At 39.7% G+C, this 21,953-nt stretch overlaps 1 protein-coding gene and 1 long non-coding RNA gene across 5 annotated transcripts; one reads left to right on the plus strand and one right to left on the minus strand.

Moving 5' to 3' along the window:
* Positions 1-4,908: 4,908 nt before the first annotated feature.
* Positions 4,909-18,281, minus strand: p2rx7 (purinergic receptor P2X, ligand-gated ion channel, 7). 3 transcript variants are annotated; one of them, XM_031305775.2, is made up of 13 exons: positions 17,918-18,281; positions 16,216-16,363; positions 16,072-16,143; positions 15,867-15,939; positions 15,107-15,203; positions 13,831-13,911; positions 13,037-13,172; positions 11,344-11,480; positions 10,026-10,116; positions 9,692-9,757; positions 7,527-7,631; positions 7,292-7,399; positions 4,909-5,827 (listed from the first exon to the last, which is right to left on the minus strand). In XM_031305775.2, the coding sequence occupies exons 1-13, from the start codon at positions 18,031-18,033 to the stop codon at positions 5,321-5,323; spliced, it is 1,737 nt and encodes a 578-aa protein (XP_031161635.1). In that variant the 5' UTR covers positions 18,034-18,281; the 3' UTR covers positions 4,909-5,320. The 3 variants fall into 3 exon arrangements, with proteins under 3 accessions (XP_031161635.1, XP_035853053.1, XP_035853052.1); XM_035997160.1 differs by lacking the exon at positions 17,918-18,281 and having other exon boundaries at positions 15,867-15,953; XM_035997159.1 differs by lacking the exon at positions 17,918-18,281 and having other exon boundaries at positions 15,867-15,956.
* On the plus strand, positions 18,186-19,947 carry LOC118494196. Of its 2 annotated transcripts, none has more exons than XR_004896277.1 (3): positions 18,186-18,299; positions 18,755-18,874; positions 19,683-19,947. It is a non-coding gene; the product is annotated as an uncharacterized LOC118494196 (long non-coding RNA). The 2 variants fall into 2 exon arrangements; XR_004896278.1 differs by having other exon boundaries at positions 18,265-18,623.
* Positions 19,948-21,953: the final 2,006 nt, after the last annotated feature.

Consider the following 21,953-nt stretch of genomic DNA (forward strand, 5'->3'; position numbering starts at 1 on the left):
ACAGGGTGTTTTCAGTCGCCACCCCCTCTCCGTGGAACTCAATCAATCACTAATCACATCAAAAATGCCCCCACACTGTCAGCATTCAAAAAGGACCTCAACACACACCTCTTCAGTTTTGCATTCCCCAGCATATCCCCAAATTTCACCACGGCATCTTGTGAGTTCATCTGAAGTCTAAATTAGTCGGAGAAACTGTAATTTGTGGTTGTTGTTTTATTTGCCGAAGTTTAAACCGAACCAATGAGATCTTTTCTGCCTCAGAGAAACATTTGTGTGACTAAAACCTCCGTCAGTGCAGAGAAGCCACACAACAGCACACACAATGTAACTGCTGTTTGACTCCTGAGACTCACGTGTGTGTTTGTGATAAACAAGTTCTGTCCAGCAGACAATACACACTTTTTATAGATGCACTGACAGATCTCTCCATCCACCCGTTTAATCTCTCCACTGCACCATGTACATCCATCCAACAACACATCTGCCAACGTGCATCAGATCATCCATTCCCCTCTACTTCCATTAGATAATCCATCCACTGTGGCCTTCAACCCCAATTCCACTCCACATGCATCCATCCACGACCTGCAGGTTAACACTGTCAGCATACAGAATAAGAGAATACAGCCGTAAGCGATTTATATTTAGTTGCACATGCTCTTTGGAAACACACTCACTGTCTGATGTACAGTATATGAGAAGAAAAACACACTCAGTCTTAAAATATATATCTTCAGGAAGGATATAGGCTCATCTAATTTACTGGAAGCCAACCCCCCGTGCAGTAATAGTTAATTCCAAATACGATTAAATTAAAAAGACACATAATAGATTAGCCAGCAGTGGGTCTTGTTCAAACTCCAGTGAACTAAAGCAGCACTGGGGGGGGGTCAGTGGATGAGTAATGGGAGGAAACAGGGATGTCTGCAACCTTTAAAAAAGTTGTGGGGAGCTATTTCAGGCCGGGAGTTGTTTAACAAAGAGCCCTTATTTTGTTCAAATGGACCATTTATAAAAACAATGGCCACAGTCTGGAGCCAGATTTTGGGAAAGTGAAGGTCTGAGAGTGCTCGTAAATGTCAAATAGGCCACCTGAAGAATGGCCCAGGGTGCAAACTGCTAATATTTCTCCAACTATCATTGTAGTGGATGTGACAGAGGAAGTGTTGGGCTGTGTAAAGGCTGATGGGTGCAGCGATTTGTTGACGCTAAACTACATTTTTATGTGAAATATATTTATTTTATTGGCATAAATCCAAAGGCCAACTCCAATCAGACGAGATTTGATCATGTTCAGAAATGCATTGTTGGTTTTTCAGCTTACAGAACATGCTATTGTGTGTTAATGCCTCACTAATAATACAATAGACTAATATACTACTATGAAAAGGACCATTCTGCATTGTACCTTTAAATATATTTACAGTAAATGAGTATACTTCTCTGCTTTTACTTGAGTAAATTGTGAAGACTGCACAACATATTTTTTTAAAGTGTATCATTACCTTTGCCAAGTAAAGAATCTGGATCCCTTCTTTCTAAACGTGTTTTTGAGTAAATTTCTTAAGTTCAGGATTAAACAAGTTCAATAAGAATATTTGGTCATTTTTGTTCTTATCAAGTATATTTTATTAGAAGATAAAAGTATAAATTCCTCATTTGACTGATTTGGGCCACAAATTTAAACATTTTGTAATAATATTTTTGTAGAACTGGAACACAAAGAATGTTTCATACACAGCAGGTATTACAGTTCATGTTTGATCTCCTCCTCCTGCTTTCAAAATGAAAACATATGATAAATGAATCTTATCTTTGTCTGAAGACATATATGTACTTATTTTGGATAATCTTCTCTTTTCACAGCCAGAGCAGCTGCTCGATGTCTCTGCAGCTAAAACTTCAAAAGTCCTGCTGTATAATCCCCCAAACTGAAGCTCCAACGCCAGACACCATTCAGGGAGTTTACCCCCATTTGTTATCAATGAAACAAGTAAACTTTGTGCACACGGCCCGATGGGAAACACAATAATCCACTGAACAATACGAAAAGGTCTAAAGGAATTAGTTCAATATGTTAAGAATAATACATAAGTTTATTCCCTTTTCTTGCCAAGAGTGAAATCAGAAGATTGGTGTAGTCTTGAAACTACAGCCACTAGTCGGTTAACTTAAAATCTGGAAACGGGGGGGTTGTTTTAACAAGGTAAAACAACTATTTGAGGTTTTAGATGGTTTGTGCTGGAAGGATTCTTTTTTTTTTTTTTTTAAGATTATTTTTTGGGCTTTTCCACCTTGATTCGATAGGACAGCTAGGTGAGAAAGGGGAGAGAGAGGGGGAAGACATGCAGGAAATCGTCACAAGTCAGATTCGAACCATGGACCTCTGCGTCGAGACATAAACCTCTCAGTATAGTATGCGTGCCTGCTCTACCCACTAAGCCAACCCGGCCACAGCTGGAAGGATTCTTGACAGTTTATCAGTGGTGGAATGTAACTAAGTACATTTACTCAAATACTATACTAAAATACGAATGTGAGGTACTTGTACTTTACTTGAGTCTTTTCTTTTCATGCCACTTTCTGCTTCTACGCTACATTTCAGAGAGAAATATACTTTTTACTCTGCTACATTAATCTGACAGCTTTAGTTACTAGTTACTTTACAAATTAACATGGTTGCACACAAAACACATGTAGTTGATATGAAATATGTTTTATTATAAATTAAACTACCCAACAATATAACGGCCTACAAGTCCAGCTGAAATAATTAGACCATTAAACACACAACTGTTTGGATCGTTTCCAGTCTCTAAAAATAGTAGTAGTAAAAGTACTTTTACTTTTAATACTTTAATACATTTCCTGATGCTACTTACATACTTTTACTTAAAGGGTAACTACCGGGTTTTTATCAACCCCATGCATTTGTGTCCAATAGACTGATGTGACCAAAAATCTTTGAATTTGGTCCAGTATTGAGCGAGATCGCTAGAGAGATCACTTGCAATACGGGCGCCCATTCAATTAGAATGACTTCATCCACATTGTCGAAATCATTTAAATATTGAGCCATGGCACCGACAATCTTTTAGATAACAGGAGCACATCATTTGTGTAGCCTACTCCGAAACAAAAGACATCCTGAACGCCTTTTTCTTGACTCGTTCCACTCTCCACAACGCTGTCTTCGAACAAAAAGTCACGTCCTGAGATCGATAATGTTGTTGTTATGCCCCTGAAAAAGGGGAGAAATAATCACAAGAGTGATACGGTTATGGGTTATGTTTCCTCACTGAGAACTTAGTGTAATGAGGAAAAGACAGTTAAAGAAATGGACCAACAGATCCCATTGCTCTGGACGGAGACCAGTGAAGGATATTAGAAGCACTTTTCCGGTGATGGCTGAGCGTTACTGCGCAGCCTCCAACTGAGCTTGAAGACGTAGATGTGAAGTGAGCAACCTGTCTGAAAGTTGGAAGTCTTCTGGTAGCTGTGCCAAGAGAAATCTCAATCATTCCCAATCTTGCAGAGACGGAGAGCGTAGGTATATATAAGGAGATAACATGGACACAGGCTAATTATTGCTAACTAAAATGCTAGTTAACATTAGTAATTAAACTTAAACAGCTAATGTAAGTCGAAACTGCCTGCGAGCTTCTCCTGTACTATACGGTAATTCCTCTACTGTGCGACAGTAAGTTGCGTGGTTATGACACAATCGTTAGCCTATTTTTACAAAAACTGCTATGGAGCCATAACGTGACATACAAGGTAATGGAGCCTTTTATACATTGTCGCGTTTCTTTAGAAATAAACAATGGACAAATAAAGTCTTTAAACGCTTCAGATGTAAATTTGTTCGCTGTCAAAGTGGCGCCAAAAGGAATGGCAGTCAATGGGATGCTAACGGCGGGTGTGAGCTAGGTAGCATCAAAATGGCGCCATAGGAGGTACGGGTTGTGGAGAGAGGCTTACCCCCTTGGGAAAAGACAGCGATTTCCCCGGGAACTTCAATCAATCTCAGCAATCAATCTCAGGCTCAGAGATTAAGAGCACTTAGTAAATCACAGATTAACACTTTTACCCTTAAAGTAGGCACCACAAAATAAAGTAATCCATATAAAGTTTACACATTCCTCTTACAATTTTTACCCTTTGTATGCGTGATGGATTTTAACACAATTATATGAATTTTATCAATCCCTATGAACTAGTACTGAATGCATGATCTTTTTAACCTTAGATATTTTAAGATCCTCACATACTATGAACTTCCTAATACCTTTTAGTGTATAACAGGCTATGAGTATTTCCTTTAACCTGTCACACAGTCAGACACTTTTAGTAACAATCTGAGCCATTAAGTAGACAAAAAACAAGACTGCACAGTTGCCCCATTAGGTTACATTACAGCTCGGTTTGCACCGGCCCGTCATTGCAATCCCGCTCAATACTGGACCAAATTCAAAGATTTTTGGTCACATCAGTCTATTAGACACAAATGCATGGGGAAATGGGGCCCAGGTTGACAAAAAAACGTAGTTACCCTTTAAGTAACATTTTCAATGAAGGACTTTTACTTGTAACAGAGTATTTTAACAGTGTGGTATTAGTAATTTTACTTAAGTAAAGGTTCTGAATACTTCTTGCGGTTTATCTATCCACCCAGCACTTCTGTGCAGTGTCTCCGGCTGAGAATAGATTTTGGTTTTGGTCTCTGTACAGGCATGATGGTACCACACCTGGCAACTTTACTGTGACGACTTTGATCCGGTGCACCCGACTTTTATTTAGCAAGAAATAGTTCCAGCACGTAACTCCCCATAAAGCCACAAACATTTTGGTTTGTGTGCGGATTAAAGAAACGACCTGCAGCATGTTATCAGGGGGTATTAGAGGTTTTTTATGCGCACCACGAGGTGTTAAAATCAGGTCTTCAACACAGTGAAAGCAAGGTTTTTTTTCCCCATGTAGGAACGAAACTCTTCATGTTTCCATACGATATGACAGATGTAAGCACATTCCTGGCAGGAGAAACCTTTTGTCTGAGCATGTTAGTAATGTAAAGAATGACATTTCTGCCCTGTAAAAAGGCAAAACGCTGCTTAAAAGGAGTGGAACTGAGAAACATGGCTTATATGTTTACTGAGCAGCTAAATGACCTGACAATGCAGTGATTTATTGACTTCATCTCCCTTCTGATGGAACGCAAGCTGGCAAAGTTATTGCATTTTCTTTTTGCTTTGTAAGGCAGATTTAACATAAAAACACAGTTAGTGGGTCAGTGAGAGGGGGAGTCCCTGCTCTCCTCTCACAGCTCTCCGTTAGCGCAGGCCTCCATGGACGCCATCCTGGCAGGTCTGAAGCCGCTGTACTGTCCGTCCGCGCTCGGGTACTCCTCCCTGACTCTTTGCACGCAGCAGCTGGGGATGGCAGGGTGGGTGTCGATAGGTGGGACCCCAAACCTCCAGCTGATGTACTGACTGTAGGCACAGTGACGCAGGGCGCTGGTCTGGCATCGCACAGCGGGTGGACACAGAGGGTCCCGGAACAGGAGGACGGCCTCCAGCAGGGGGCGACGCAACACAAGCTGCTCGAACAGAGGAGACGAGGTGATGCAGGCGCCGTCGCTCTGCCGGCAGCACAGCGCCTCCTGGGGGAGGGAAGAGGGAGTGCAGCAGTCACACTTACACCAGGCTGGGCGCCGAGATTTGGAGTTGGGGTTAGGTTTATGGTCGAGGGGAGGCGGAGCGTCGTGAGCCACGCCGTCACCCGGCTGGAGCAGACAGAGGACGGCCCTCAGGTGTCCCGTGTCCTCCTGTCAGGACAAGAATATATCAAGTCTCAAGTCAATGACAAGATTCATCCAGGCTGTAATTCAACTTTTTACACAATTCGATTCACCTAAATTACAAAACACATTTACTCACTTACCTCGAGTGGTTTAGAGATACAGTATCGATTCTGCCTCAACCACACATTAAAGTAATAATCTTTAAGATTTTCATTTAAATAAATGTTTGTTAAGTCACTGAGTCAATGCCGAATGAGGTAACACAATGGTGATTGAGCCTTTGGTGCACTGATGAAAGCCTTTGCATTTACCGAATTTTGAACTTGGTGTCTGTGGCGAAATTTCCAGGAAAAAAAAAAATAAAAAAATCACAAGCAGCTCACAGTTAGTGACGCGTTCCCATAACCCGGCAGTGGTTGGTCTGCCAGAGAGGGTAGGCAGAGCTAACGCAACAGACTCGGTCTTCAACTCACTCGAGTGTGAAGCAGCGTACGTTTTTTTTCCCCGTCTCTGCTAGCATTGAAAGTAAACTGTTACTACGGCCGAACAAACAATGACAGTAGTGATGACTACAGAAGATGACACTTCAAAAACAAGTAAAAGTGAGATTGGGGCGTCTGGTTAGCTCACCTGGTGGAGCGGGCGCCCATGTATAGAGGTTTGCTCCTCGACGCAGCGGCCGCGGGTTCGACTCCGAGCTGCGGCCCTTTGCTGTATGTCATTCCCCCTCTCTCTCCCATTTCAAGTCTAAGCTGTCCTATACGAATACAGGCCTAAAATGCCAACAAAATCATCTTAAAAACGGAGATCGTCAAGATTTTAATCAAATTTAGATAGCAGTAATTCAACAATAATCCAAACTATGACAATCTTTGGGCACTAATACCGGTAACAAAGTATCAACTCCAAAGTTTTGATGTGTTGTCAAACTGAAAATCCACTTTCTGATTTGCATCGAGTTTGTGTTGGTGATACAAACCAGGCGCCAAAACAGCCCCCCAGCAGCTTATTTCACTTTAAATGTATAGTCTAGAATAGCTTAATGCTAACCTATTGCATGAATATCCATCCTGGGAGAGGGATCCCTTCTCAGTTGCTCAATCTGAGGTTTCTTCCAATTTTCTCTGGGTTGTTTTTTAGGAACAGAGTTTGACCTTATCTGAATCAAGGGTTTAAGGAGAGAGAGAGTGATTGTAAAGCCCCTTGAGGCAAATTTGTGATTTGTGATATTGGGCTAAATACATTTAAATAAAATTGACTTTGAAATCTACAAAACTACAATAACGCTTCATATCTGGTTCCAGACAAAGTTCCCAGAGACTCATCGCTCATGAATTCCAACCTGTTGATGCTTCAACCCTGAAGGTTTCAATTTCTTTGAAGCTAATGTTTTGGAGCAACAGAGATTTTAGGTCTCAGTTTCATCAGTAATAAAAGACCATTTCTACATGCTATTTCTCTGATCTTTCCTCTCTGCAGCAGGTTTACCTTGTATGGCTGAACAGACATCGGTTTGATGTCTTGTAAACTTTTCTTCTGTGATCTCTTCACCAGTCGAATGTTGTTCTCATCGACGTAGGACACGCAGAGGATGCACTGCGACACACAGTCACGTCACACCGTAAGATCACGCCCATGGGAAAAGTTATTAAACTGTATTAAAGTACAAAATGTTTGACTATAGGTTTACAGCTACAGTACATTCTATCAAACCGTTCATCACCTTGAGTTTGTCTTGGACTGACTCCACTTTCTTCTCGGAGTAGTTTTGTCCAACCTCTGCAGAATAACAGCTGGTTCCTATCAGCCAGTCGATCATCATGGTCGTCTGAGGGAAAAATGGAGTTTCACACTTCATCTACAACACACTACAAGACACCGATTTGTCAACATAGCTGTGATTTGTGTTTAACACCAAACATGGCTTGATTTTACTGAAATAAACTGATTAAATCTGGGAAGAATATTTTCACTTTTCGGGTCTTAAATCACAGCAAGAGTTTGAATTTTTGAGACTCTTTTGAGACAGTTGGCATTTTGGCTTACACTTTACTTGAAGGTATCTACATAAGAGTGACATGACACTGTCATGAACGTGTCATAAACATTATAAACAAGGCATAAACGTTTATGACATAACGCTTCTGTCATTAAGTGTCATTCAGTTTTTGTCATGACAAGTTAGGGTTAGGGTTCATGTGTTCATGACAGTGTCATGTCACTCTTATGTAGATACCTTCAAGTAAAGTGTAACCGCATTTTATTTAAAGTCTGAAGTGTCTTAAGCTGAAGTTCCTCTAACAGATGCCTCCAAGAAAACCCACAGCTTTTCTGTCCAGACAAAGGGGAGACTTTGGCCAATCTCAGGTTATTTTAGACAGATTTGGTTCCTATTGGCTGTTCTACAAATGCAGATGTGCGTGCACATCCCTTCAGATCGTGAAAGCCTGATTTAAAGGTGGCAAATCCTGCAGAAAAAAGTTGCGTGTGAAGCGGCGTACTGTTTTTTTCCCCCGTCTCTGCTAGCATTGAAAGTAAACTGTTACTACGGCCGAACAAACAATGACAGTAGTGATGACTACAGAAGATGAAACTTCAAAAACAAGTGAAAGTGAGATTGAAAAACACACCTGGAATTACCACCAAGGTGGACGAAATTGAGATCTTCAAGATTTTAAGTTTAAAAAACAACTTCTCAAATTTAGATAGTAATTCAACAATATTCCAAAGAGCTGCAGGAGGAGCGCTGCTTTTTACTATTCAGGAGGGTTTTATCCAGAAAACTGCCAACCTCAGCTTTAAGGCTTTAAAATAGCTATGTGCTGTATGTTTTTTTGCAGTGTGTTTGACTTGTCTGACATGGTTGCTGCTTGCTCATCCAGCCTAAGCTTCACCCAGGCTCTGCCCCTGGTTCGACATGTTGAGAAATACGCTTCTATGCCTTGACAAAAGTTAGATGAAAACATAGATACCACTCTCACACAAGAGGGAGATCATTCCTCTCATCTAACTCATCGTTAGAAAGCATATATTTCTCAAAATGCTGAATTATTTCTAATTATTAGTAGTTTGTTTGGTTCTTATTCATTGTACTGTCTGCTGTGTAAAAGGGGTTTAAGTGAAACAGACAGTGGTGAGAAGTCAAATTCCCAACTGCAAAACATCCCTGTCAGTTACATCATAGACACTTCCTCCATGATTTCCTAACATGGTTTCACTCTTATGATTCATCGCTGTGAAGATTATGCACCAAAGTCCACAGGGGAATCACATTTCTTGGAGCAACCTGTTGCCTCCTGCAGCTTTCAGCATATTTAGTAGGATTGGGAATCACCAGAGGCCTCACGATACGATATCATCACAATACTTATGTCATGATACGATATTATTGCGATTTTAAACATATTGCAATATTTTGTCATATATTGCAATGTATTACCTTTTTTCCAACTTCAAATTGTTCCCAAATTCAAATTATGTCCCCAAAAAGAAACTTTGTCAACATGTCAACTGTTTAATCTAAAATGATAAATGTATGTTTGTTTATCTCACTTCAATTTTATTGCTGCAAAATGGGATTGTCAGTCAGACAACCTGACCAACACATATATAATAATAGATCGATACTTGGCATCTATGTATCAATACAGTATTGCCACGGAAAATATTGCAATACTATGCTGTATAGATTTTTTTCCCCCACCCCTAATGTTTAGCCTTTAGCTTTTTTCTGTAGTGATTCATTCAGTTAGTCCAGATGCAGCCACCATTTGACGTCCCACTCTTGTACACTCTAACACTGACTGCCACTGTGTTCAGCACTAAGGGAGGGTAAATGCATGAATGGACACTGTTGTGGCGGCAGCTGAACCCAGTGTGGTCTCTCACCAGAGCGTAGTACGACAGCGTTGATCCGATGTAGATGATGAGATGAATGAAGCTAAACTTTCCCGCCTGGAAAACAGATCAAACTGTCACACTTTTGTTTTTCTAACTCCTCCAGATGTATAGAAACACTGATGTCAACAGTTCCTGTGTGCAAAGAAGGCAAGAACAAATAGAGTTGATGATAAAGTTATGGCATCTTGGACAATTACCTCTCAAATACAACACAAATAAATGCCCAAACTAGGAAATATAAAGTTTCACAAATAAAAACATAATTGGTTTAAATGTTAAGTTTAAAGATATTAATTCTAAAAAAAAAAAAAAAAAAACCCACCTGTCCGAACACCATGACATCAAACCTGATCCCAAATGCTTTGTACAGCGTTCGCTCCTCCACTCCGTTCACTGTGTTGTACTTTGCATATCTGATCAGACGACAGCAGAAACGATAAAAATAAAAAATAAACATTGCAGCACACAGTGAAGCATGAAGCAGGATTGTTTACCCCAAATCTGAAACCAAACGAGATGTGCCAGTTGGGATGTAATCTATCAAGCTGCCTTCGGTATGTAACTTGCGCAAGCCTTCATAACCTATATGAAATGGATCGATGCACTTTACAGTGTTTTAGGAGATATGTTCAGTATGTTTACTGGGTAAATTACCGCAGTAAATATCCAGTTTACTGACATATTACTGTAGTAGCTATAACACTAGATCATCAGAGAAATTCTCATTATGGTCCCAATAGTCTCGCTTTGCCAGCACTAACCTTTGGCAGCTCTAAGCACTAAGCGCCGGACGGAGCCACATGTGCCGCTGCAAAATGTCCTCCGGAAGGAACTTGTTTTGGTGGAACATGTTTACATTCAAAGGTTGTTTTAGTTGTGCAACAGAAAACTCAGATTGGACAGATAGTCTAGCTAGCTGTCTGGATTTACCCTGCAGAGATCTGAGGAGAAGTTAGCCATAGTCCTCAGAAATTCACTGGAGTTTAAAATTACAACACAAAGAAAGCGGAAGGTAACGGACATCCGACCAAAAAGAGGGACATCCGGCTGAATTTCCGGCGGCACCTGAACGACCTGGAAGTGGAACGTTGTGGATATTAGACTAGGGTCCCAATCATCCGAACATAGCTGGGTAACTCGGCCTTTTGCTTTCACGCCCGCAAGTTTAGAATGAGCTGCAAGGAATCTTTACCCTCTCGACAAGTTTAAAAATACTTCAAAACCGTTTTTACAGAACAATGTTATTGCTTTTAACAGGTGCCATTATTTGCCACGATTCTTTTAGCCTCCGATTCCTGTATCTTGTGTGTCTGTTGTTGTATTTTGGTGTGTTTTTTTGAAGTCTAATCTGTCCCTTGCATATGAAAATTGTATTCTTCTGCCTATCTTGAACAGGGCTCCCTGGCTGTAAATGTTGTTTCCAACCCAACATAAAAACAAATGGGGAAATACTGAAGCCTCAAATTGTTTTCATGTAAATTCATGGACATAAAAAACACGGACAAATGTAAGTTATGGACCATTACACTATCAGCACAAACTGTTTTTAAACTTTCTCTGTTCGTCTTTCTAAAAAGAATCAAAGTTCCTATAGTGGTTGTGATGACTGTAAAGTTGACCTTTGACCCTGGCTCACTCACCTGAAGTTGAGGCCGGGATACAGCGTCTTGTTGCTCTCTTTCTCATCCAGCCGTATGAAGGAGTATTTGGGAAGGCAGCGCTGCATGAGCCGGTCCAGGTTGCAGTCCCAATTGATCAGTATGCCGATGACGCCCCCCTGTGGTCAACACAGGAAGTGGTGGTTATTAACCACAAAACCTCCCCGACCATGAAGGAGTCAATTATCTAACTTTTTATATATCATTCCATGTTCCAGATTTGAGTAAACTCAACGTTTAACTCACATGGGCCAATGTTCTGCATTTACTTTTGATACTTTTCGTACATTTTGCTGATAATACTTATGTACTTTTAGTTCTAGGGCTGGGTACCGAATTCAATACCCAATTTCAATCCCTAAGGAGTAAATCTCGTCAGCATCAGTGAGCCAATAAGCATGCAGCATGCTTCTACCGAGATCTAATAATGCTGCCGATTGGCTGTCTAACATTACAGATCATAGAGGCAGGCAGGAAAAACTCTACGTTACACAGAGACGGGGCTCACGTAGTAGGAGCTGAAAAATAAATAACCAAAGATTTGTGCCGTAATGTGTAATGTTGTAATTTCTTTTTGTTTTATAAAATTGGTTTCTAAAAAAGTATCGTTTAGGAACCGGTATCGAAGTCATGGTATTGGTATCAGTATCACAATGTTTTAAACGACACCCAGCCCTATTTACTTCAGTAACATTTCCAATGCAGGACTTCTCCTTGTCTTTGCTCAAACTGAGTGTGTACCCTCAATTTACTCACATCAAAAATATAGTATAAAAAGCTTGTTTTCAGCATGAAATGTATCCCATAAATCACAGCAGCACAAGCTTACACAGACCAGACTCTGTTTCTGTAGAAAGAGGTCCTTCCTACAGATGCAAGATGTTGAAATTTTAAAGCTGAAGTTTGTGACTCTTTGACTTTTTTCTTGTTTTTTACAAAAGATAGCTGAACACTGGGGAGCTCTGCATGTTTTTGAGTCACTCCTATAAACAGGTCTTAAAAGCCTTATTTTCTTAAAACGTGAATAAAATCTGCCAATGCAGTAAGAGTATTTCAACTTGGTTCCAACAGAAATCCACTTCTCTTTAGATTTTTTTTTTTACATTTAACAACGTTTAAAAGGTTAGTCTTGAAATAAGAATGAATAAGGGAGGCAGCTGCACTGCAATCAGACGATTTCACAAAATACTTGAAACAAGTTGATTTTTTACAAGAAGGAGGATGACCTATTCTGACAGCACAGGTATTTATTAATCACTTGTTTTAAGAAAATAATGCGTAAAATGTAAATGAAACAAGACCTAATTACTAATTATGATAAAAAATAGGAATTCTTGGGAAAAGCTGTAAGGCACATATGTATTTTTACTATTACACTGACAATGCTGACTTTCCACTTTAATCTACACAAACTAAAGAAAGTTTGAGGCAACACTACCTCTTTTTGGTAGTTTCATTTCAACTTAACTTGATCTCTTGCTGAGGACAACGGACGCTCACTGAAGGAAACCCAAAAAAGTGGGTGCTGCATCCTAAGATTTCAGCAGTGAAGTAAGTCAGTAAAATGTTCTCAAAACTGATCGGAACTGTGGCTAGAACTACGAAAATATAACCCAGGTTGCAAGAAGAATAAATGTTGCTTTCACTGCAGAAACATTTGAACATGTAACCTCACCTCTACGGCCATTTCAGTGAAATTCTCTCCGGCCTCTCGAATGACGTCTCCCAGTCTGAAGATGGGACACAGCGAGTCTTTTCCTCTGTGACAGCTCCTCAGGTAGGCATCGTTCATCTCTGGGAGAATGTTTCTTCTGCCGAACAAAATAGACTCAAATATTCACAGAAAATCTGAGTTCCTCTCCCACTGAAGAGAAGGTGGTGGACTCTATGTGTCCTAAAGAGCAGCAGAGAGTTTCAGTGTCAAATGACACTAAATGTTTCATTGGCTTTTTTTATTTGATAATAAAATCATGCAGGCAAATACTTGAAGGATATGCAAAAGTATTTCACTCATTTTCACCATGATAAAATGCAAACAATAATATGCAATCATGTCATTTTTCAACTACTTTGTTGACGTGCTGACAGACTGATTTTTCTGATTTTTTTAATCCCAGAAAACAGACAGTGCAGTATGACTTGTGATAGAAAAGGACACAACTCCTTCTCTTCCATGACTGAAAAATTAAGAATTTATTTGCAAAACAGCAACAAAAAAAAAACAATTAATGAAGCAAAATTATTTGAGCGTCCCTGAACACACCAAAAAAGAGAGTCTTCAAAACTGTCCCTCTTTGCAGCTGCATTGCTACATGAAAAAGGACTTAACAAAACACTACCATAAATAATGAAATATATCTTTTACATTGCCACAGATGTGAAACTTGTTGCCGCACAAACACAGCTGTGGCTGCACTGCATAAAGTTAGGAAAACGTTTCAAACCCCATCAGTCAAAAAGAATTCTCACCGGATGAAGTTGAATGCAGGGAATCTGATGTTGTTTTTGATGAGGACTGTGAAGTTCTCAGCTGCTGCCAGCAGAGCTGGCCTGTATCGTAAAAAAAAAAAAAAAAAAAAAGTTACAAGAAGAAGTTCAGACAATGCAATCCGATTGGTCAACTAGACATTTAGAACAGGCTCAAATATGCATGATAGCACACCATGCTCAGGAAAGCAAATATTTGAGTTACAACATAGTCTATATCCACGACGTTCCATTTCCAGGATTGCTTCGTTGCCCCGCTCATTTAGGCTGGATATCCATTGCTTTGGGCTTTCTTTGTGTTAGCATTTTAAACTCCGGTGGATTTATGTGGACTATGGTTAACTGCTCCTCAGATCTCTGCAGGGTAAATCCAGACAGCTAGCAAGACTATCTGACAAATCTGAGTTTTCTGTTGCACGACTAAAACAACCTTTGACCGTACACGTGTTCCACCAAAACAAGTTCCTTCTCGAGACTAGTTACAACACATTTGAGCTAGCAAATCAGTTTTGTGTTTATATGTGCAGTGTTAATTAAGTTTGGGAAATCCTCCGATCTTCACAAAGCTAACATTAGCTCAATTTGGCTGGCTGACTCAGCAGGGACTATAAATCCACTGTTTGTTTTTGTTTATTCCCAAACAAAATGCCCCAAAAAAAAGAAAAAAAGTTTGATTCCATCTTTTATTTTGTTGGTAACCGTTAGTATAATCGCAATATTACACTCGAGATGTGCTTTAACGTCATTATTGGCACTTCAGTGATGCTTGCAGACAGCGCAATAACGTTAAAGCACACCCTCCTGTGTAATAACGCTTAATTATACACGTAAGTCAATACAGTACATTTTAATGAGACTCAAAAACTGTGGATGCAAGTCCAATATTCTCTCCCTTTTAGCTCAGTTTTTGGTCTTCACCAACTCCTAATATGTCTCTTTAGCTGCTAAATTTTTTAAGTTTTCACCAGCTAGTCTCTAACTGTGCCTGTCTGCTGTTTGCTGCTGAGCAGGTAGTGTACGGTGGCTTTAAAAAGCATGGTTTGCAAACAAGTTCAACTTAAAGATGATGATATGTCAATGTTGTGTTCACAACTTGATTCCGCTGCCCCCAAGTGGCCAGAAAAATCAGTTGTTGCAGGTTTAAGTTAAATCCTAACATGTTGGTGCCTCAAAATTAAATGTCGTATAACTTAAATTCCTGCTGAGTGAGAAGTTACGTGACAAACTCCTGATCTGACAACAAAATAGTAGACTTTACCTCGGAGGGTTCGTCCTGGTTTCGACTGGACACCACGCAGAGACCTCACAGGTTTTCCTCAACACGTCAAACTTCACACATGATCCTGTCCTAATCCCTGCAGAAAGAAAACAGTCCTGCATTTAAAAATCGCCTGATTCTGTCACAACTGAGTTTGAAAAGTCGCAGGTTTGATTTCTGCAGCAGCTAATGTGAGGTGACAACAGCGTCAACTGTAACTCAAATCTAAACTAGTAGCAGAGAGCTGAGAGCTTTTGGCTGAAGCTAAAACTGCAACACATGAATGACACATTTCTCTGCTTCTTCTGGAAACAGGTGTCAACTAAACCACTCAGGACAATGTAGGTGTTGCTGTAGTGAGTCCATCCAAAACCGATAAACTGAAGAAGAAAAATACATTTTTAAAGATTGTTTTTTGGGCTTTTTTGCCTTTAATTCATAGGACAGCTATAGACAGGAAAGGGGGGAGAGAGAGGGGGGACGACTTGCAGCAAAGGGCTGCGGGTTGGAATTGAACTAGGGTCACTGCGGTAAGGACTGAGCCTTGGTACATGGGGCACACATTCAACCAGGTGACCTGTATCACAATAAAGTCAGTAAAGCTTCCAAAAAAAGGCTTGAGGTATGGAAGTAATCTGGTTACAGATCTGCTGCGTACAGTATACAAGGATTTACAGTAACCAGGTAACTATAAATAGGCCTACATGTAAACCTGGTTTCTTGTGTGCGTGTAAATGTACTGAAGGAGAAGTGAGCGTACCGTGGCTCTGCTGATCCCAGCCTCCTTTCTCACAGTCCTTATCTGTGCGACACAATTTGCCTTTAAGGGGAACCTGGAATATAAACACTGCTGCATAATAAGAAAGGTTTGCCAACTTTATATCTGAGTCAATGTACCATCAGCAGCACTGAAACATTATACCAGTTTAATAGATAAACGAATATTAATAATGATGAAGGAGCACCTCTGGGCATTTCCCCTGCTTCTGATTCTTCGTCATGATGACATTGGTCACCACAAAGAAGGAGTTTTTGTCCTGAAAATAAAATCACATTATTTTTTGTTGTCCTCTTGGATAAATACCCAAAACCCAGAGGACTGAGGCTACCTGTGGGGGTCCGCTGTAGTCCACCACATCCCAGACCTCATCCCCGACCCCAGGCAGGTGGGTCTGAGCTATACCCTTCACCTTGGTGGTGACAGAGCTCACCACCAGGTCAAACTGCTGGTAACTCCTGTTCCACAGCAACATCATGCTGCAAAATAAAACACAAAAACTGACTTTTAAATGTAAATCACACAGATTTTACACATTAAGGCCATGGCATTTTTGCTTAAAACATGTCTTAAATTATGAATTTATTCTCAAAATAGTTGCCGGTTAACTTTCTGTCAATCGGCTAATCAATAAACCGACTGATCGTTGCAGCTCTGGAACCTCTGCTGCTTTACCGTTCGGTTTTAAATCGGTCTATGTTTACATCCTTGCACTGACTCTTTACACCGTTTGTCTTGTTTTTGCACTAATTTTGTCTTTTTATTGACTGCCTTCTTAAAAGGTGCAGTAGGTAAAACTAACATTCATATTTGCTGAAACTGCCCCTATGTTCCAGTAGAACTACATGAAGCAGGTAATTTAAAAAAAAAAAAAATCCGGCTCATCGGGCAGCTTCCTCTACAGCCTGTATTGCGATTTGCAAAAATCCACCGCTCCCTGTTCAGATGCACCAATCAGGGCTGGGGGGGGGGGGTGGGGGGGTGTCTAACTGCGTGTCAATCACTGCTCATGCACACGCATTCATTCTCCCTTGTGGGGGGAGGGGCTTAGGAGACCGTTTTGGGCTTTAGCAGAGGGGGGGGGGGGAGAAGAGTGGAGAGACTGAGAAGTTGTCGATGTTCACATTTTTTGTCTGAAGTCCTGGATCTTCACAATCCTACCTACAGCACCTTTAAATGTTGCACCATTGCCACCAGAGAAACCTTTTATCTTCAGGTCCCCATGGGAATACCTTATTAATAGAACCATTGCTGTTGTTACAAACACATCTTCAAATCTTACGGGCACAATTGAAAATTAGATTTAAAAAAATGATTCAGTTCAATATAAAGGTCACAGTGAATGGGCACTACAGGAATATTACAGGGTTCCTCATAAAATGTAAAACAAATAATAATAATAATAATAATAATAATAATAATAATAATAATAATAATAATAATAATACTCAGTTTTGTATGGGAAATGGGTATAAAAGTAGCTTCAGTAAAGAAATACCGGAAATGATATAAAATGCAACTTTTTTTCCTTTCTTTTTTTATTCTTTACTGTATAGTAGTGATACAAACAGTCAAGGCACAACGTGTTTGTACATTTGTCCAAAAAAAAGTGTTGACAGCTTTGAGGTAGAGACAATATATACAACACAACAAATAAAGAAAATAAAGATACTGGGAGTCTTTTTAGTCAAGTAGGGAATGTAAGTCCATAAAATGCAACTAAGTAGCCTACCATAAACGGGCAGTTGTTCCTACAAAATAAAATACTGTATTTTTCTGTTACATATCCACAAGAGGCGGTTCAATTTCATTCAAACACTAATAAATAGCATTAATTATCAGTTGATGTGTTTATGGTTACACTCTTCGTCTCTGGATGATTATGGCAGCCGGTAGTAAAACGGTTTGAGCATAATGGACTGGTGGTGAATCATTGTAGGAAGCAGCAGCAGCAGCAGAGTGTGCAGCCGCTCCCCGAGCATGCGGCAGCTGGGGGGGCAGAAATATTTCACGTTGTGTTCAAGTTCACTTACCAGATAAACAGCAGAATGGCTGCGTTCATGCTCCACTTGAGAGAGCCGAGCCGGACGCTCTGGATCCGGACCAGCTTGTTGGTTTCATACTGACACAGAACTCCGCAGCACGGCATGCTGCTGCTGCTGCTACTACTACTGCTGCTGCTGCTGCTGCTGGGGTTTGGGTATTTCTATGTGATTTATTTAGTGGAGGAGGAATCTCTGACTCATTTCTTGACTCTTCTTCCTGTGTGCACGGTCACATGTCCAGATTCCTGCAGCTGGTCTCACTCTCAATACAATCACTGCAGCCGCAACATCCACTCACTCCACTCAATCTCAAACTGACCATAAGATCTACATAACAGCCAAATATAGCAGTATTTTATTTACTAATTTTGTAAAATGAATTATATGAGTTATACTCCTTTTAGTGTTGTCGAAGCTACTTTGAAAATATAGCTTTGCAAACTACCATTACTTAAGAAAATTAACCACAGCAAAGCTACAAAGGGAGAAATCTAGTTTGGTTAGCTAAAGCTAGCCTACTTAGAAATTGACAATGCACATGTGATAAGAAAGTATAAAAAAAATAGAACAAAAAAGTCACATGGCAGAAAAAAAAGCCACTCAATTGAGTTAATTGCAAAAGGTGCAGTCAGACAGCTGCCTTCCAGAAACCTGGGTAGGCTACTGCACCAGGCACGATGACTCAGTTAGTCAGGTATAAAATAGCATTAAGCAATTTCTCTCAACACTAATACTGACTAATTGAAACCAAATATGTTGGTAGGGTTTAGTTTACAAATTCAGATTCAAAACTTTGAAAACTAAAGCCACATTTTTTTTCCACAGGTGACATTCCAGCTTCCTGGAGTAGGTTACCCCTTAAACTTAAACCTGTCCTAAACTAAAGTATTGCCTGACCAAAACATTGCCTGGGCTTCATGCTTTCACAGCACTCAGGATGAAAAGGTATACAGGGTATAATTACAGTAGAGGAAAGCAATAGTAAATTGAAGAAATAGCATTTATTTGGGGTGGAAGAAGCTCAGTCGGTACTGTTTTCTTCTTAAATCAAGTCTGCAGTTGCCATCAGAACAGAGACTAATCAAATTAGAATTAAAAAAAAAAAAACGATGTTGATGAAATACTACTTTGATGTACAGAATGTAGTGCTGAAACGATAAGTCAACAACTATTTTTGTAATCAATTAACCGTTTAAGTTATTTATCAAAGGGAATTGCAAAGATTCTCAGCTTCTAGCTTCTCCAATGTGAGGATTTTCTGCTTTTCTGGTTTTAGATCTTTGTAAATAGAATCTCTCTCTCTCTCTCTCTCTCTCTCTCTCTATATATATATATATATATATATATATATATCTATATATATATATATATATATATATCTTATATATATATATATCTTATATGCATTTCGGTTAATTGCACTGGGCAGTTTTCACTATTTTTTGACTTCTTACAGACAACAGAGTAATGCTAAGCTACAGCCATAAAAAGGGGACTAACTAAAGAGGAGAAAATGAAAAGTTTTCAAAGCAAGCGAGGATCACTACACAACACATAGCTAAAACCATGCAGTAGATGGCAGCGTTTGCCTCAATGTGTGTGCACAGATGAACATACTGAAAAACAAATGAATATAGAATAAATAGAAAATTCTGAATATCTTTCCATGATATAAACATGATAGAACATTTCTGTTTTGGAAACAAAATAAATAAATAAATAAATTCTGGTATTCCATTTGTCCTTTTTTCAGATTTCCTTTGAGATAAAGAGCCTCTTGTTCCCAGCAGGAACAGTGCTGACATGAGAAAACAATGACAGCCTCTCAGTCTCTGCAGCAGTCGGAGCTGTGCAGAGCTGGAATGTCACCGGCAACATTTGCTCAAGTGCTTGACTTCACAGTTTTTGGTAAACTTCACTTGAGTATTTCCATAATATGCAATTTAATACTTCTTCTCCACCACATTCCAGAGGGAAATATTAAATATTGCACTTTTTTCTCCACTATATTTATTTGACATTAGTAGACAATAATTACTTTCCAGATTGGTTTTACATGCTTCATGTTAATTCAATTCAATTCAATTCAATTCAATTGTATTCATAGTATCAAATCATAACAAGAGTTATCTAAGGAAACTTTACAGATAGAGTAGGTCTAGACCACACTCTATAATTTACAAAGACCCAACAATTCCAGTAATGCCCCCAAGAGCAAGCATTTAGTGCAACAGTGGCGAGGAAAAACTCCTTGGGTGGTGGGAAAACTTCCTTTTAGGAAGAAACCTCGGACAGACCCAGGCTCTTGGTAGGCGGTGTCTGACGGTGCCGGTTGGGGGTGTGATGAACAGTGGCAATAACAGTCACAATAAAGATAAAGGAACTATGACTAGAAATAGTAGTCGTAGTAGTTCATGGCATAGCAGGGCACTGCAGGGAGTTACAGGCTGTAGCATGGCACTGCAGGGCACCGCAGAGCATAGCAGGGTGTAGCAGGACCATAGGAGTTGCTTGTTTATCGCTGCCTCGATCGGTTAATTAGTTTATGTTATTGTGTGATTTTGGTGTTTTAAAAGATTAGTTTAGATCCACCAAAGTCACATAAGACAAACTAACCGATCGAGGCAGCGGTAGATCCGTGTGCTGTAAGGTACAATGAGAGGCATATTCTACGTGGAGAGGACGTCACTTAAGATGTTTAGTTATTTAAAGACAAAATGAGAACATATTTTTGTGACTAAAAACACACAGCATTGCACAGAAGATGTAGTACTCTTACTCAAGGGTGTTGGACTGGGGGTAGAAATGTACTAGTAAGAACAGGAGCGTAGCACAAAATTCTGGGCCGTGTAGAAAGGCATTCTATATTGGCCCCTCCCCACATCAACAGCTATTCATTCTAGAATCTTTTTGGCCCTCCTCACATGAGGGCCCTGGGTACTCAGTACCATTTCCACCACCAGTCCGACACCATTGAGTAAGGGTACTACATCTTCTGTGCAATGCTGTGTATTTTTAGTCAAAAAAGATGTTCTCATATTATCTTTAAACAACTAAACATCTTAAAGTCGCCATATTATGCTCATTTTCAGATTATATTCAGATTAATGTATTGTTTATAGATGTTTATATGAAATTTTGTTTGGTTTGGTTTGGTTTGTTTGTTTGTTTGTTTGTCTAAAGGGAACGTTGCAGTTAACCACCACTGTTGATTAATGGGTACATAAAACACTCAACATATGTATATCATTGTTAAAAATGTCTCCAAATAGTGCTAAAGGCCAGTTTGTTGACAACGTGGACGCAGATATAGGAAACTCCAAAGGCAGTCGTAATATTTACCTAGCAGTCTAGGCTAATGCTGTTGCGCTAACGTTAGCAAACGTCGGCGTAGCTAGCTGTCTAAACTTGTGAAAAGCTGAACAGCATCCCCGTCCAAGCTGTGTTTCACTTTGGACACATGGACTCGGTCGAGACCAAAAGCCATATTTTGCAAGACCAGTGGCACAGACTGAGACCATAGACAGTGAACCGAGACGGGGGCCAACATTACCAACAAGCAAATTGCACAAATTTGTTAGAAAATAAACCCTGCAAGATGGGCTTTAACTTTTTCGGTCAGAATAAACTTGCTTTGGTTTGTCACTACTTGAAACGTAATGATTTATTGTTCATTTATCAACCCAACATGTGTGTTGAAATTGTATAATTTGCAATTACCCAGAACCCAAACTGACACTATGCAATGCCTTTTTTGTCAAACCACCCGTTTAAACCTCAAAATCATTCCAAATAGACGAAGATTATTAAAAATAGTCTAATTAAAAGCTGGAAAGCTGGAACCATGACATGTTGACATGGCATTTATGCCTAAAAAATGACTTCAACAACAATCAAAATAGTTGCCAATTCATTTTCTGTGAATCAGTTGCATTGATTAATTGACTAAATGTTATATTATGTAATGCATCATATTTTAGAAGCTAATATCACATTTTGTGTGCAAAGTTGAGTGGAGCTATGC

Source organism: Sander lucioperca, chromosome 2, assembly GCF_008315115.2.
Source record: "Sander lucioperca isolate FBNREF2018 chromosome 2, SLUC_FBN_1.2, whole genome shotgun sequence".
In the NCBI taxonomy this organism is placed as follows: Eukaryota; Metazoa; Chordata; class Actinopteri; order Perciformes; family Percidae; genus Sander; species Sander lucioperca.